General features: G+C 42.3%; 1 protein-coding gene across 1 annotated transcript; it reads left to right on the top strand.

Annotated features, from left to right (window-relative positions):
- The first annotated feature begins 3112 nt into the window (after positions 1-3112).
- puf60b (poly-U binding splicing factor b) lies at positions 3113-14980 on the top strand. The gene is made up of 12 exons (XM_072688110.1): positions 3113-3184; positions 4741-4836; positions 5385-5480; positions 5622-5711; positions 6633-6683; positions 8287-8448; positions 8599-8691; positions 10406-10619; positions 11519-11709; positions 13055-13145; positions 13268-13536; positions 14215-14980. The coding sequence occupies exons 3-12, from the start codon at positions 5403-5405 to the stop codon at positions 14512-14514; spliced, it is 1539 nt and encodes a 512-aa protein (XP_072544211.1). The 5' UTR covers positions 3113-3184; positions 4741-4836; positions 5385-5402; the 3' UTR covers positions 14515-14980.
- Positions 14981-15389: the final 409 nt, after the last annotated feature.

The following is a 15389-nucleotide window of genomic DNA, read 5'->3' as shown; positions in this document are numbered from 1 at the left end:
CAAACAAACAAACAAAAACCCACTAAGGACACATGGGCATCCGTCGTTGTTAGGGTGTTGTGGCTCCAGGCTTCGAGTAGGCCTAAAGAGTGTAGCAGTCATTTACCATGGCAAATAAACAATAGCCTATATGGCTAAAGCAAGTATATAAGTATATCAACTTATATATATATATATATATATATATATGTGTGTGTGTGTGTGTGTGTGTGTGTGTGTGTGTGTGTTTATTTCCATTTACGTTCGTTATTGTCAGGCTGTGGCCAGTCGGCTGTTGGTGGGAAGCAATTTGTCCAATGGCTGCATGCAGATGTACATGTAGTCCAATAGTGGCGGCGAGAAAGCGGGACTTATGCAGTTTGACCAATTGCTGCATGTAGATGCAGGTACATTTAGTCCAATAGTGGCGGCGAGAAGGCGGGACTTCAGCAGTTTGACCAATGGCTGCATATAAACCAATAGCGGCGGGGAGGAGGCGGGACTTATGCAGTTAAACCAATGGTTGCATATTTACATTTACATTTACATTTAAGGCATTTAGCAGACGCTCTTATCCAGAGCGACTTACAAGGTTACTCGTATTACAGAGGAGGGTCAGTGTAGTGTTAGGAGTCTTGCCCAAGGACTCTTATTGGTGTAGCGCAGCATAGCGACCCAGACTGGGAATCGAACCCCAGTCTCTCACATGGTGTTGTAGCTCACTGGCAGGTAGTGGTGTTATCTGTTGCGCCACACCAATCACCATATAAACCAATAGTGGCGGCGAGAAGGCGGGACTTAAACAGATGTGTTTACAGCTGTAGAAATACACAGGCAGAAAGAATGGGGACAGTAGAGAGAAATGCAGGTGTGAAATCAGTGCAGTGACCAATGACTTTTCAGACAACTTAGAGATATTTCTTCACATCCCTATAAAAGGACTGTCCGAGAAAAACAGCTTGTCTGGTCACCCTATTTTAGGACCGTTGGAGACCTCTTTACCCATCTTGTTCTAAACGGAGTGTGTGTCCCAGTTGCGTACCACTGGTGATACTAGGTTTTGAGTATGAGGTATGTAGCTAATAGAGGTAAAAGGGTCAGTTCAGTATGCTTAGACATGCACAGCCTGCACCTAGAACCGGTCAGTGTTTGAGTGGGGTTACGATCTCTCCACAGTCCAGTGCTGAGCGGAACGGGAGGAGATACTCATGAATGGGACAATAATTAGAGCCGGTTTATGGGCTTATAGCGGTTCCCTCTCTACAAACTCTCTGCACTATTAAGACATCGTCTCTGTCCAATAAAACATCTCCAAAATGGGGATTTTACAGGAGCAGAAGCAAAATGCTCTTAACTTTCAGTGGACATCAATGTACAGTGAGAGTTAATTCTGGGAAATTAGAGCATTTCTATTGGTCCATTCATCCAGAAGTATGGCCACAGTGGACAGAGCGGCTCCAGGGTTCAAACCATGGAGAAAACCAAAAGCAGACAAACATGAAAATACAAGTTTTTCATTGGACAGCAGTGATATACAGTACACAGTCTGTAGTACACAATCAGGCACCATTGCTGACCCTGGTCAGCATCCATATGTGGGGCCAAAACTGACAGGTTCCCAGTTGCGCTACACATACAGGCCCCATATGGCCTCAGAGAGCTCTTTGGGTCTTGTCATGGTGATGCCACTTACTTCAGCAATGAAGAGCCAATTATTATTTAGGAAGGATTTAATATTTATTCACTGCTATTTATCTCATTTGACTGTAAGAGTAAAGTTTAGTTTATCTGAGTTATATTGATCATTTCTACGGTTAATGGTCACTGATGGTCACTAGCCTTTACTGATGATCAGGGGCTGGATGCTGTCATGTACATGAAAGCACGGCAAGATTTACGCAAAGAACAGCAACATGCGAACATGTTACCTGGATTAGAGAGTTTTCAATCATCTCTGTGTGTGTGTGTGTGTGTGTGTGTGTGTGTGTGTCTGGGCCCTTGTCAGCCTGCATCACAAGCCCACAACCCACTAGAATGGAACCATTTGTGTGGAAGCAGTGGTGCTGCCAGGGATTTTGGGCCCCACGACTCAATAACAATTCTACCAAAATACTCAATGAACACATTTCTAGGGCCCCTGTCAGTCACAGGCCCTCAGAATCATCCTCAGAATGCAAATACTTAGAAGTATTTGTATCTTTTCTCTCATCAATTATAAATATTGGGCAGAAGATTAAATATAGGCCTTAAGGAAGGGACAGAAAACAACAACAACAAAAAAAGACCTAAGGATGCCCATGCCATCATACTCTCTCCACCATGCTTCACAGATGATTTCAGGATGAAGAGCTACCTGTAGGTCCAGTGGAGACGTCTTTACACATCTTCTGATCTGCTGTTGAGCTGACCTTGCTCGGACGGCCTGATCTGGCCATGTTAGCAGTTGTTTCACTTGTACATTACTTAGCGGACAGTGGAGCGGCTGATTTCTAATTGTTCTGAGATGGTTTTAACCCCCTTTCCCAGACTCTCAGAGAGCTGTTTGGATCTGATGGTGCTGATGCTGAGACCACTTACTTCTTCATCTATCTAAAAGCAAACCAAACTAAATGTGTGAGGTTTAAATAAGACAGGCTTCTCCAGAATCCTCTCTAATGATGTTCTAATCATCTGCTGCTGAGCTGCAGGACCTGATTCTGATTCCTGATTCTTGGCATTTTAAGTAATAAATATGGAGGAATTCCATTTTTCCAGTTTTATTTTATTTCAGATTTATTTGTGTAGATATATTACCTGTCAACCCTCACTGCTTTTAGAATTAATACCAAATGCATATCATTTTAAATATGCTGCTTTGACCAATTCATATACTAGATATAGCCAGTCATTGTCTTGTTGTCCTGCATTGTCTTGAGTCATTTATGGGTTGTATTGCTTGCCATGTGTGTAAAGTGCTTAAGAATAAATAAACATATAAACAAATATATAAAATAAATAAATTATATATAAACAGTTAAATATAATGAAAATATTAATTATATAAAATATAATAAATAATAATAATTGTTTTCGCGCTCGCGCGTGTTCCTGTTTTCTCTTCCCTCCCGCCCAGCAGGGGTCGCCCTTCGCGCCGCGAACTTTACGAAACACACGCGGAGAAGAAGCGCGAGACTCAAGAGTGCGAGCGGTAACCCAGGACACTGCGGTATTTATCTGTTTCTCATTTTAACAAATTTCTTTAAATATGAGGCTTAAACGAAGCCCTCTGCTCGTTATACATCCTGTACCCGTCGATTCGGTCACCGAAACATGGCGGCTCTGCCGCAGCTGCGGGTAGCGCTGACGGTGGTCTCGGGGCGCAGCGGAGCGCTGAAGCGCTGAAGCGCTGAAGCGCGGCCTGTAGAGAAGATCAGGACAAAACCTCAAACCCTGAATCAGCGGCGCTTCACACACACACACACACACGGAGCTGGAGACGAATCCCTGCTCCGCTTTAACAGCAGATAAAGGGCTTAATTTCGCTAGATACCTGTATTACACCCTACTGAACACGGGCTTTCCGCTTTAATGGGGGTCCGGTGCTGTTCTGCATCATGTCGGGGCTGAGCGCCCGGACTGTTCATAGCTAGCTAATATTGCCTAGCTAGGCTTAAACACGGTCAAACCTGTAGAAAACACGAGGGAGAAAGTCTCTACAGTGCCGCTCCTGAGCTGAAATCGCAGCAGAGCTCCGAGAGCCCGCAGTCAAGCCGTCAGCGCTAGGCTAGGCTAGGCTAAGCTAAGCTAAGCTAAGCTAGAACCTGGGGGGTTTACCTCAGTCACAACCTCCCCGAGCTGATAAACGGAGCACCGCTGGTTATTAGAAGGAGCCCTGCCTCCACAGTAGTCGGGTTAGTTAGCTAATATTAGTGTGTTTGTGTGTGAGAGAAGGTTGAACTGTGTAAACTGTGAAAGCGGCGGTTGAATGGAGTCGCACCGAGCGGTTTCCAGCGTCGTTAGCCTGCGTGCTAACCCCGCAGGAGCGCGGAGCCCCTCTGAGCCCGCTCACACCCCAGAGCTCGATAGCTAAGGCTAGCTAGCCTGCTTTACGGCTCACACAGCCACGATCTCTACATTAAGCAGTGAGCATTACGGTCTGTTAAACGTGTGCCAGCCTGTGACCTGAAGTCCCTTTAAGGTGATCCTGCTACAGGAGTGTGTTTTAGCTAGCTCGTGTATTTGAACAATGACTGTAGTTCAGTGTGGTGGACAAGTGCTAGCTAGCTACGTCCTTCTGTAACATAGTACTAAAGATGATAACTTTATATAAATGTTCTGGAAATTTGTGTATCCAAACTTTTTTTTTTATAAAGCCAGGGTCAGAAATCAGGGTCAGCCATGCTACAGCACCCCTGTAACAGAGAGGGTTATGGGTCTCGCTCAAGGGCCCAACCATGGCCGCTTTAGTTGACTTACTGGATGTGGGTGTTTAACCCTCAAACCTGTGATCATTAACCCAGCACTCTAACCACTAAGCCACCAGTGCCCAGAGTCACGAGAAAGGGGATATTGCATGAAACCACTACACCGTTGGCTTATATAGTAATTCTGGAGTGCTATTAGACAGTGCTACAGACATACAGCTGGAGCTAGGCTGTAAGTCGCTCTGGATAAGAGGGTCAGCCAAATGCTATAAATGTAATTGATCACAATACTGATCCCGTCATGTTTCTCACTGTGTTTTTTATTTTTTGGTAATGTCTCCCAATGTTTCTCCATCAGCTTTAGGTCACTGAACGATTGAGAGTGAGTGCTCTGGCAGACGTCTCCTCACAGCTGTCTCAGCCCTGGTCTCTTTAGTGAACTGTGGCCTCGTAGGTATGTTTTCTGTATGTGCTGAGATTTTATATGAAATTCTCAGTGAATGATGGATGCATACATTGTTATGGATGTTTTTCATGGGTAAAATCTAACCCCTTTATTATTTTGGACCACTGGAATTCAGTTTAGTAGTGAGTAGCTAACTCTTAATCTGTATGGAGTGTCAAGAGATTCAGGTAATTGATCAAGATTTATTGCATTGTGCAGTCAATCTTGATTTTTCACATTTGTAGGCATTATAGCGCACCCCCCCCCCCCCCCCCCCCCCCCCCCACACACACACACACTGTTATAGGTATGAGTGGACAAAATAACTTCATTCCCATTAACCTGCACATGATTTGCGTTGAATGAATACAGTTTATTAATCATATTCTGTTCCATGTGTAGCCTTGTTTAAATGGGGTAGTTGAGTTTTGTTCAGGTCATTACCCCCCCCTCCCTCCCTCCTTTACTTTAGGTTTGTTTACTTCTTAAACAGATGAGTCTTTGGCAAATCAGTTTTGCACTGCATTTTCAAGCTTGCTTGTTCACTTTCACTTTAGAGAGGCAAAGCGCTGACGATGGAGAATGGTCAAGGCATGGGCTCCAAACTGGGCCTGCCGCCCCTCACTCCGGAGCAGCAGGAAGCACTGCAGAGGGTAATTTTCCTCATTAATTGATTTATTCATTCTCATAACTCATGTTTGGGAGACTTTATATTTAACCTTGGGGAAGGAGGGGTTAGTTAGTCCTATGCAGCTTGAGATTTGCAGTCTCACTTTGTTACTCCTTTTTTGCAGGCAAAGAAATATGCCATGGAGCAGAGCATTAAGAGTGTCCTGGTCAAACAGACAATAGCCCACCAACAGCAGCAGCTAACAAACCTGCAGGTGAGCAGAGATCAAAATCCACTCTTGCAAAATCCACTCTTGCAAAGTTCCAGTGAGTCCAGCATCTTGTTCAAGTCAGAAGTCCATACAATGTTTTTTTTTGGGGGGGGGCGCCAAAAACGTCTAAATATCTATATATATGTCTTGAGGACTACTTGTATGTTCTATTAGTTGCATATAAAGATTAACCTAGAACTGAATGGCTGATCTCACCTAGAGAAGCTTTTTTTGTGAGAGTAGAGCTTGAACAGTGAGGCAGACTTGTAACCGTTCATTAACACTTGTAAAGCCGACTGTCAGATCTAGGACTGTAAGGAGGGTCATATGTAGGTGGCTCAGATACAAATGCTGATGCATGGCTATAGCGGCTATTGCCGTATTTTAATGCTTTTGTAAAGCAGTCTTCCAGCTTCTATTAACTTCAACATAAAACTGTTTGTGTGTGGGGTAGATCATACTTAACCACTGTGTGAAACGTGATGATCCATGCAGGATTAGTTAATAAAGTGCTGAAATGTCCAGCTAATCTCTCCAGTTTGTAACCTCACCCCTATTTATATTGATTAGTCTGTATTTTTAACTTACTAAGTGCACCAGTCCTACATGGTTGTTTCAGTATTAGTGCATGCCCTAGTTGGACCTTAATTTCTAGACCGAGTAACCTGGTGCTCCTCCTTCTTGCCTGGCCTGTGTGTGTTGCTCTGGCGGTGTAGCGATGCATTCAGCTTGAAGAATGAGATGCCAGGACATGGCTTTAAGTGATACTTCGATCAGTTAAAGAGTAGACAAGCAGCTGTAGGGTCTGACTTCTGTCTTCTGTTTGGATTCTAATGTCTGTCATGCAAAAAGAAATTAAACAAAACAAAAAAAAGAAATATCTAACCTACTTTTCAGCACTTTTCCATCTTTACTGTGTTTCAGATGGCAGCAGTGACTATGGGCTTTGGAGATCCTCTCTCACCTTTACAATCGGTCAATAGAATATTAAACTCATTTTTTTTTCATTATGTGCGCATTTTGGTACTATGACTGTTACCCTTTTAAGCATGACTTACCAGGCCAGATTTCCAAAATTGATGACCAGACAATTGCCTCAGCATATTTCAAAAGTAGACATGGCTTTTATTTTGTTGTGAATGAAATGTGTATGTGTTTGGTCACCCATTTCATCACAAAGGACATGCAAAGTTGGCAGGCCTCTGAGTCTGGGTTTTGTAATGCATGGCAGTGGATTTGGGCTGAGGTGTAGGTGAGAGAAGGAATAGTAGAGTACCAAGAACACACATTTGAAGCGTGCAGATCTTTATTAACTATGACCTTTTGCAGTTTCATCATAATCATTATTGCATGACTAGCATCACTCAAGGCGCTTTTGCACCGGGCAGGGTCACACATCCGTGATCTGTATCATGTTGTGGTTTTCTTTAATCAGTACTGTGTCTGAGTATCCGGGCTGAATTTGGTTACACCTTGTGTTGGGCTAAGAACCTGGGCGCATAGATACAGCTATAGAAATAGGAAATAAAGCAGACCATCAATTGGTCATAGTTTGGTCAGTCACCATTACCATTCTTCACTTAAACCCAAATGCAGAGTACATATAGAAAACGCTCCCAGAAGCTCCTTCATTGTTTCTACTGTTATTTGTGTATAGTATCAACTGCATGAGATCATCACCACCACCATCACCTCACAACCCTGTCAGTATTCACGGGTGCTGTTGTGTGGTGAGAAGCATACACGGGTACTCAAGCAGGGCACGGATAGTACCATGCCTTTCCGCTCTATCCGGTGGAAAAGCCTCTTCAGTGTAGCCACATTCAAGAGCTCATCAATACAGATACACCTTAAGTGCGGCGAGTGTCTTTGTGTGTGTTTGTGTGTTGTGTTCTGGGTATGTTGGAAATCCATGTCTTCTTTGCAAATATGCTGTAAACGATCAGTGACTCCTTGGTCTTGTATAAAAGAGGGCTAGCAGTCAACACAGCAATCCAATCAATCTAATGAAGCAGATGCAACTTTGATTTGGTAGCAAAACTGTCCTAAAGTTTGTAATTGAACAAATTGTTTTACATGCATTACCCTTAAGTTGTGTGGTTTGTGCAGGATCGTCCTTCCTCTTACAGAATCCCAGTGTAAGTCCAAAAGCCTTCAAGGAAAACACCTCAGGTTTCAGCTCGTATTAGTGTTTTTGTGCTGGTATGGATTTTGTTGAAATATGTTGACAATCTTGTTGGAATCCATGCAGTGATAACTGTACATGTTTTGAAGTGTGTGCTGTGCAGGCCTACAGTAAACCCCCCTGAGCTTGCTTCATCACTGTCAAAACTGAACCAAAGGGCTTCTCTGCATCTTCTCAGTTAGTTCCCTGGCTTGTATGCATACGTTGTAAGTTAATACACAACTGCATATGCAAAACTGAAGAGGACTAGGACTAGGAGCTACTGTTATGCAGGCATTTGTTTGAAACCGTAGTGAAGTTTTTCTCTTTTTTTTTTGGTTTGTTGTGTTCTCTTTTAATGTTCTTCAGCAGTCAGTATTCTCTTTTTCTGTTTCTCCCCTACCTGACCACCAGGTGGCAGCGCAGAGGCAGAGAGCTCTGGCAATCATGTGTCGAGTCTACGTGGGGTCCATCTATTACGAGCTTGGCGAGGACACCATCCGGCAGGCCTTTGCCCCGTTCGGTCCAATCAAGAGCATCGACATGTCCTGGGACTCTGTCACCATGAAACACAAGGCATGCTTTCACCATCTTGTCATGCTTGTTTTCTCAAGGCGCTGTACTTCAATTCCAAAGGCTAAATAAAAATACATGCAATAGAATTATTTCTATCATAACTAGTGGTGAATTAGCGTGTTTATGTTTGTCTCTCCTTCTTTCCGGCAGGGATTTGCCTTTGTGGAGTATGAGGTGCCCGAAGCTGCTCAGCTGGCCCTGGAGCAGATGAATTCAGTCATGCTGGGTGGGAGGAACATAAAGGTGGGTGGTGGATTAGGAGAATATGGACTGCAGAAAACACAAACACAAAAAATCATTCTTTTTCTCTTGTTCATATTCGGGTTTAGACAAGCTAAAAGTACTATTATTAATTATTTTAAAACTTCTATTTTACTATTTTAAAACTCCTAACTCTTCCATTACATAATATAAATCTTTTATGAATTACAATAGTGTCTACACTAGCATAACAAGCAGTACTTGACTGGCCTACAGTTCAAATTGCTATGAGATTACTAATTGGCTGTCATTGTTATTGTAATACACATGGTTGAGGGCTGCAGTGACAGAATGGGTCAAATGACCTCGCGCATGCAGCACAATGGGTGTAATTAAATTAGAGGGAATTAGCGGTTGGCGATATGGTAAAAATATCATAAGTAAAAACTTGCAATATTTATTGTGATACACGTGGTCACAAAATGCATCAGTAGCAACAGATCCTTAAACTGCTATTCAAAAACGTCTTGTTTAATCTTCACTACTTGTAATGAAACATGCAGTTGATCCATGTTATTCAACCTGTTTTACATGAACACAGAAAAATGGACATAAGGGGAAAACGCATAAAGTAGTTTCCAGCACCCTAAGTGAGGAGATTTAGCTTTTACCCACTTAATGGCAGTTGTAAATGAACAAAACAGCTTCTAAGCTGTTAATCAATCCTTGAGATACCAGTGCTAGCAAAATTTTAAAACCTCCAGCAGTTGATCATTGGGATATGCACATTCCAGCACCAGATTGGAACCTTATTGTCCTTTAAGTTTGTCATTCTTTGAAATGTTTTACTGTGTGTAAAGCAACAAATGTAGACAGTTTATTAATTAATTCATATATATTGGCTTTTTGTGTACATTTTCTTAAAGGAGAGGTTTAGTTAAATTTCATTTTACAGTGGATCCTGCACAACCAGTCAGGGGCACACTACTTTAATCAGAATTTGTTCACTTCCCATATGGTCATGAAATTTTACACCTATCAGATCTCATTTTATGTCAATGTCGTGCATTCCTACTCACAGTTCTAAATGACTGTGCTGATGTCGGGCTTCTTTCTCACAAATGGGCCTCACAAGCCTCCTGTCTTTCTGAGTGCTTTTCAGAAGAAGAGGGGTTGGAGAACTTGAAGCAGCGTCATTCTTGTCATTCTGCATCCTGCTTTTAAATCCTGTCCATGCCTGTGTGTGTGTCGTCTGGGAGAAAGAATGCCAGCAAACCTGTGTTTGTGTGTGTGTCCGTGCATGCGTTTTTGTGTCTTGTGAACTAACCAGTGTGTGTGTGTGTGTGTGTGTTTGCCTCATGGCTTCTTTGCTGTAATGTTTTTGGAGCCCTGTTTTTGTTAGTAGGAGCTGCAGAAGCTGGTCATGCTCTTGTACGTGAGTTGCTCGTGCGCCTCTCTCGCGCCAACAGTGTTTTGACGATGATGGGCTGTGCCTGGCTGGTGTTGCTTGGCCGGCCCACCTGCAGTACAGAAACGGCACAAGGCAACGAAGCGAACCTTTTAACCATCACAATCTGATGGCAGTACAGCCATTAAGACACTTCAGAACACACAGATTGCTGCTGCTTTTCTGACACTACACTTAAGTTACACATTAGGTAGTGCAGTACCTCAGGAGTCTAGCTAGGCATCCCTCACCCACTCATTTATCATACACTCGAGCTCAGTAGCCCCTGTGCTGGTATGTGTGCTGTAGGTGGGGCGGCCAGGTAACATTGGACAGGCACAACCCATCATCGACCAACTGGCAGAAGAGGCGCGCGCATACAACCGCATCTATGTAGCCTCAGTGCACCCGGACCTGTCTGATGATGACATCAAGAGCGTCTTCGAGGCCTTCGGCAAGATTAAAAGCTGCATGCTGGCCCGGGAGCCCACCACAGGGAAGCACAAGGGCTACTGCTTTATCGGTGAGCAGGTCCACAGTGGTGTAGAGGGGCTGGGTAAATACTCAAGCGTAACTGTAAGAATGATGAGGACAGCAGATTGATTGATTGATTAATTTAAGCTTTAAAAGGTCTGTGTAAATATTATGTATGAATTTAATCTGTAAGTACTCTAGTATGGGAATTACATGGAATTACATTTTTTCTTTAAAAAAGTGTAATCTCAGCATGTGAAGAGTTCAGATGGGTCAATTTTCAGTCCCTATGTTGTCTTGTTAAATGCTACAAGTAGTTCTTTAGAAGAACTAATTTGGACTCCATAAAGAACCATGTTTGTGTGAAGAACCTTGAAACTGTTAAACTTGTCAAGGAAAGGGTTTTTGTTTTTAAGGCATTAAGCAGATGCTCTTATCCAGAGCGACTTACAAAAGGGCTTTGCTGTTTACCTAAGGATAACATCAGCTAGTTTGAATAGGCTAAAAATTCAAAGATACCTTTAAGTTTAGACATTATTAGGTGGGTCTTCAGTCTGCGTTTGAAGTCTTTTTTATTTTATTTTTTTAAATAGACATTTTAATAAGTTCTTCTCACTTCTACATCTCTATTACAAACATTATTCTTAATGGAGTCACTTTTATAGGGTGTGAAGCTTTTTTGATTATCCTTTTTAGTCCTTTAGTCATGTCACAATTTTCTGTGGTATTTAAAACAAAGTCAAAATCAACAGTGGAAACTTCTAGACTTTGCGGCAAGTTGTATGTTACTACTGGTTGCAAAACCAGAAGCTTCATTGCTTGTTCGTTCATTGTTGTCAGTGATGTAATTTGACACTGAAAGTACACTCTCAGTTAACTGACTCTCAGTAGAGTTAAACAGGAGACTCAGTACATTTATTTCCTGTCTCTGTTTGAACACGCAAATAGAATATGAAAAGCCTCAGTCGTCAGTTGATGCAGTGTCCTCCATGAACCTGTTTGACCTTGGAGGTCAGTACCTGAGAGTTGGGAAGGCTGTGACCCCTCCAATGCCCTTGTTGACCCCCACAACACCTGGTGGCTTGCCCCCTGCCGCAGCCGTGGCGGCTGCAGCTGCCACCGCTAAAATCACAGCTCAGGTGAGAAATCTGTTGTTTAACTGGGTCACACATTTGACTATGCTATGACTATAGCGGTGCTATCTATGCTTAAAGGGGAGTTCAGGCTTCGGATACGGCAGCATTTGTTTTTAAAACAAATATTTTAAACTTATTTAACTGTTTGATGCATAGTACATGGCTTGTTTGCTTGCTTCTTGGTGGTAATCCAGCATAAGGCATCTCCCACTGAAGAATTTAGTTTAGGGATGCACTGCTTATAGAACTTTGAAAGATGTCTCTATCTGATTCTGTTCTGCTTTTTCGTTATACAATAAATGTAATCAATATTAGTCATTGAATTAATAGAAATCTAGAAATTGGTCTGATACCTAAGAATTATCTGGAAATATGATGACACATGTAATGGGGCATCTTTCATGTTTTGCTTTAGCCATTTTAAGATTATGGATTTAAAAATTCACTTAAATATTCGTAAGGGAATGATGCACAGTTGTAATTGGATATTTACATGCACTCAGTATGGACCTTAATGTCATTGCAGTATCAGGCTTTCCATGGCTTCCTTGAACTGTTCTTTTTTAGAACAGAATATGTGTACATTATCAGTTTTAACTGATGTTTTGGGGTCCCCCGTCAACGCGGGGCCACAACGTACAGGTCATCTAATATTTGGTCAAATGTCTTATCAAGCTTATAAACGACATACAGCACCTTGACCAGATGCCTTTGGTAGCTTTCAACAAAATCTGGCTCGCCTTTTCGTTGATTTTCTGGCATAGACCTGACTTATTAGCACTGTCCACATAAGATTGAGGTCAGGACTTAGCTTAAGCTTAATGTTGTTGGTCTGCTTTATCCATTCCACAACCCACCATGTGTGTATGGTGGTGTTGCCCTGTTGGAACACCCAGTTGTGTCCTAGTTTCAACCTTCTAGCTGATGGTTAGTGGCTATACTGAATTTAGTGTGCTCACTTTCTTCGTTATTCCATCCGCTTTTTCAACCCCAGACCACCATGTTTAACAGCTGGTCCAGTGTTAGGATTGAATGCTTCACCTTTACTCCTCTCTTCATTATGTGGATTTTGGAGCAGGGTTTGTGTCTTCAACAGCTTCTCAGTTTATTTAGGCAGGGTAAGAGGCCTTGGCAAGTATAAAAGCATTTATAAACTTTCAGCACCGCTGAATTAATAGTACACTAATTCGTCCCCAGAAGACGCACAGTTCCAAGAAATCATTGCAATCTCCATGATGAGTGCATGTAAACCTTCAACCACAGCTGTAAATTTCAGTGTATATTATTTGATTTCTAATCCCAGCTGAAATGCTGCATTCTCTTATTTCATTTTCTCCTTGTTCTGTAGGAGGCATTGGTGACTCCAGCCCAGCTCCTTAGCCAGCAAATGGGGCTTCCTCAGGCTGTGCTGGCGGCCCAGGCCCCAGGCTTAATTACAGGTCTGACATCGATCCTAAGAGAATTGTGCTGTTTACACATCAGCCTAATAAGTCTTAATGTCCGTGCTCATGATTTTCCTTTTTTTTTTTTTTTTTCCCCTGTTATTCTTAACCTTTTGAAGGTGTGACGCCTGTTCGACCAACCCTGCCCGTGGTTCCTCAGGTTGGCCTGGTCAACCCTGTGCTGGCCTCACCACCCATTACATCCAGCACATCCACAGGGACGCCGACAGCCACCACACAACAACCACCTGCTGAGCCTAAGAAGGAAATAGAAGAGAAACAGCGGGAGGAAAACGCGGCTCGGGTTGATGGTCTAGGGAAGGAAAGTGTAAACGAGCAAGAGCAACTTGGCAGCAGTGGAGGCAAACATGCAGTCGCACAATCAGGGGTGAGCTAAAGACATACTAACTGTACGAAAGACTCAACCTGTGTCTGGAACTGCCCTATTCACTATCCCCTACCTGCTAAAGTCCAGATCACTATACAGGGCACTATTATAGGGAACAGAATTCAAGGTAGTGAATCATTTCAGACACGTGTGTGAGCTTATTGTTGAGCAGAGTGCATCGTATGAACAATCTCAGTCTCACAATCTCACAATCTCTGTCTTATTTGGAGAAGCTTCATGTGTATCTTCAAGCCAAACATGATGCATTATGGGTGTTTCATGTCTGTGTACATTTAGCACTGTTTTTTGGACACCTATAAAATGGCAGAACCCCAAATTTTCCCCAGTTATAAAAATGCATATGCATCTATATAGTGGCTAAGAATGTGCCTTATTAATGTTCATTCTAAAAGAAAAGTTATGCTTTAGTGTTACAGCAGCAAGATATCTGCAGCACAAGCTAAAATGCTAGTCATTATACAGTACAATATGATGCTACTCAATATATAAAGCTTTTGTTATGTTGCATCCCTAAAAACAAAACTGATATCTGAATCTTGCAATTAGGGCTTGATTCTGGAGTTGTGCGAATTGCCTAGAAATGGTTTACAAAAGGAAAAATTAACTTTACATATTCTTTTATTCTTTTTCTTTTCCCTCCTCTTGTTTCTGATGCAGTCCACAGTAATGGTGTTGCGAAACATGGTGGGGCCTGAGGACATTGACGATGACCTGGAGGGCGAAGTGACAGAGGAATGTGGGAAATTTGGCGCTGTGAACAGAGTCATCATCTACCAGGAACGTCAGGGGGAGGAAGATGATGCTGAGATCATCGTGAAGATCTTTGTGGAGTTCTCTGACAGTGAAGAAATGAACAAGGCCATTCAGGCCCTCAACAACCGGTGGTTCGCAGGCCGCAAAGTTGTGGCTGAGGTCTATGATCAGGAGCGGTTCAATAATAGTGACCTCTCTGCATAAGACTGCTCCAAAAACGGCCATCAGCCCTCCCCCCTCCCCTGCTCAAACTCACTCAGCCTCCATCACTGCTGCTAGAGTTTTGGGCCTCTTTTAAACTTGTAATTATTTTTTTATTGATGTCGATAATAATAATATTGGGGACGGTCCCGTTGGTGGGATTTGGCTTAGAAAAATGTGCGCCTCATGGATTTTTTTTTTGTTTGTTTTTTGTTTTTTTTGTCATCACCTACTGTGAAAGACTTCTTTTTTTTATGGTTAATATTTGCAAGTTGTTTTCTAATTTGTCCAAATTCGGCTCCCTTGTTGCACCCCCGATGTCGTAGTCACGAAATACACAAGAATTGTTTTCTCTTATTTTTTTGTCTTTTTTCTTACATTTTCACTAACATTCTGTTAAGATTCTGAACATTGTGTTGGAGTCATTGGTTCTGAGTTTATCAAAACAATAAATTCTTCAAATATGCCACATTCTGTTCATGCCTCACATACTTGGAGGAGTGAAAATGTGCAGTTGTTGACATAGCAGTGGTCTTAAAATGTGAATGAGGTGAACGTTGCCTTAGCATTATGAACATTTCCTGTAAATCAGTTTATGGATCCTGTATGTGCTTATCACGCTACTTTCAAGTTCTTTAATGATAAAGAGATTAAAGGATGTGTGCACAAGTCTTACCAATTAGAATATATTGAACTTAAAAACATCAGGGTTTCAAATGATCAAACAATTTGATACATGATGTGCTGCAATGTTTTTCTGACTTTTGAAGTTGGAATGGGCAAAAGATCCATTACTATCCAAATATTATCAACAGCTCAGTAAAATGCTTCATCTCACTGCATAACATAAATCCATAACAATATGCTCAGAAATGCAT

The sequence above is a fragment of the Salminus brasiliensis genome, chromosome 9, assembly GCF_030463535.1.
Source record: "Salminus brasiliensis chromosome 9, fSalBra1.hap2, whole genome shotgun sequence".
In the NCBI taxonomy this organism is placed as follows: Eukaryota; Metazoa; Chordata; class Actinopteri; order Characiformes; family Bryconidae; genus Salminus; species Salminus brasiliensis.
Note: the sequence above shows the minus strand (reverse complement) of the source record. Positions and strands in the feature narration are given on the sequence as shown.

Excerpts from the sequence above, each read along its gene's own strand:
- puf60b (XM_072688110.1), top strand. The coding sequence starts at position 5,403 with ATGGAGAATGGTCAAGGCATGGGCTCCAAACTGGGCCTGCCGCCCCTC. Across the intron at positions 6,684-8,286 it reads CTCTCTCACCTTTACAATCG|GTGGCAGCGCAGAGGCAGAG; the intron begins GTCAATAGAATA and ends CCTGACCACCAG. Across the intron at positions 13,537-14,214 it reads ATGCAGTCGCACAATCAGGG|TCCACAGTAATGGTGTTGCG; the intron begins GTGAGCTAAAGA and ends TTTCTGATGCAG.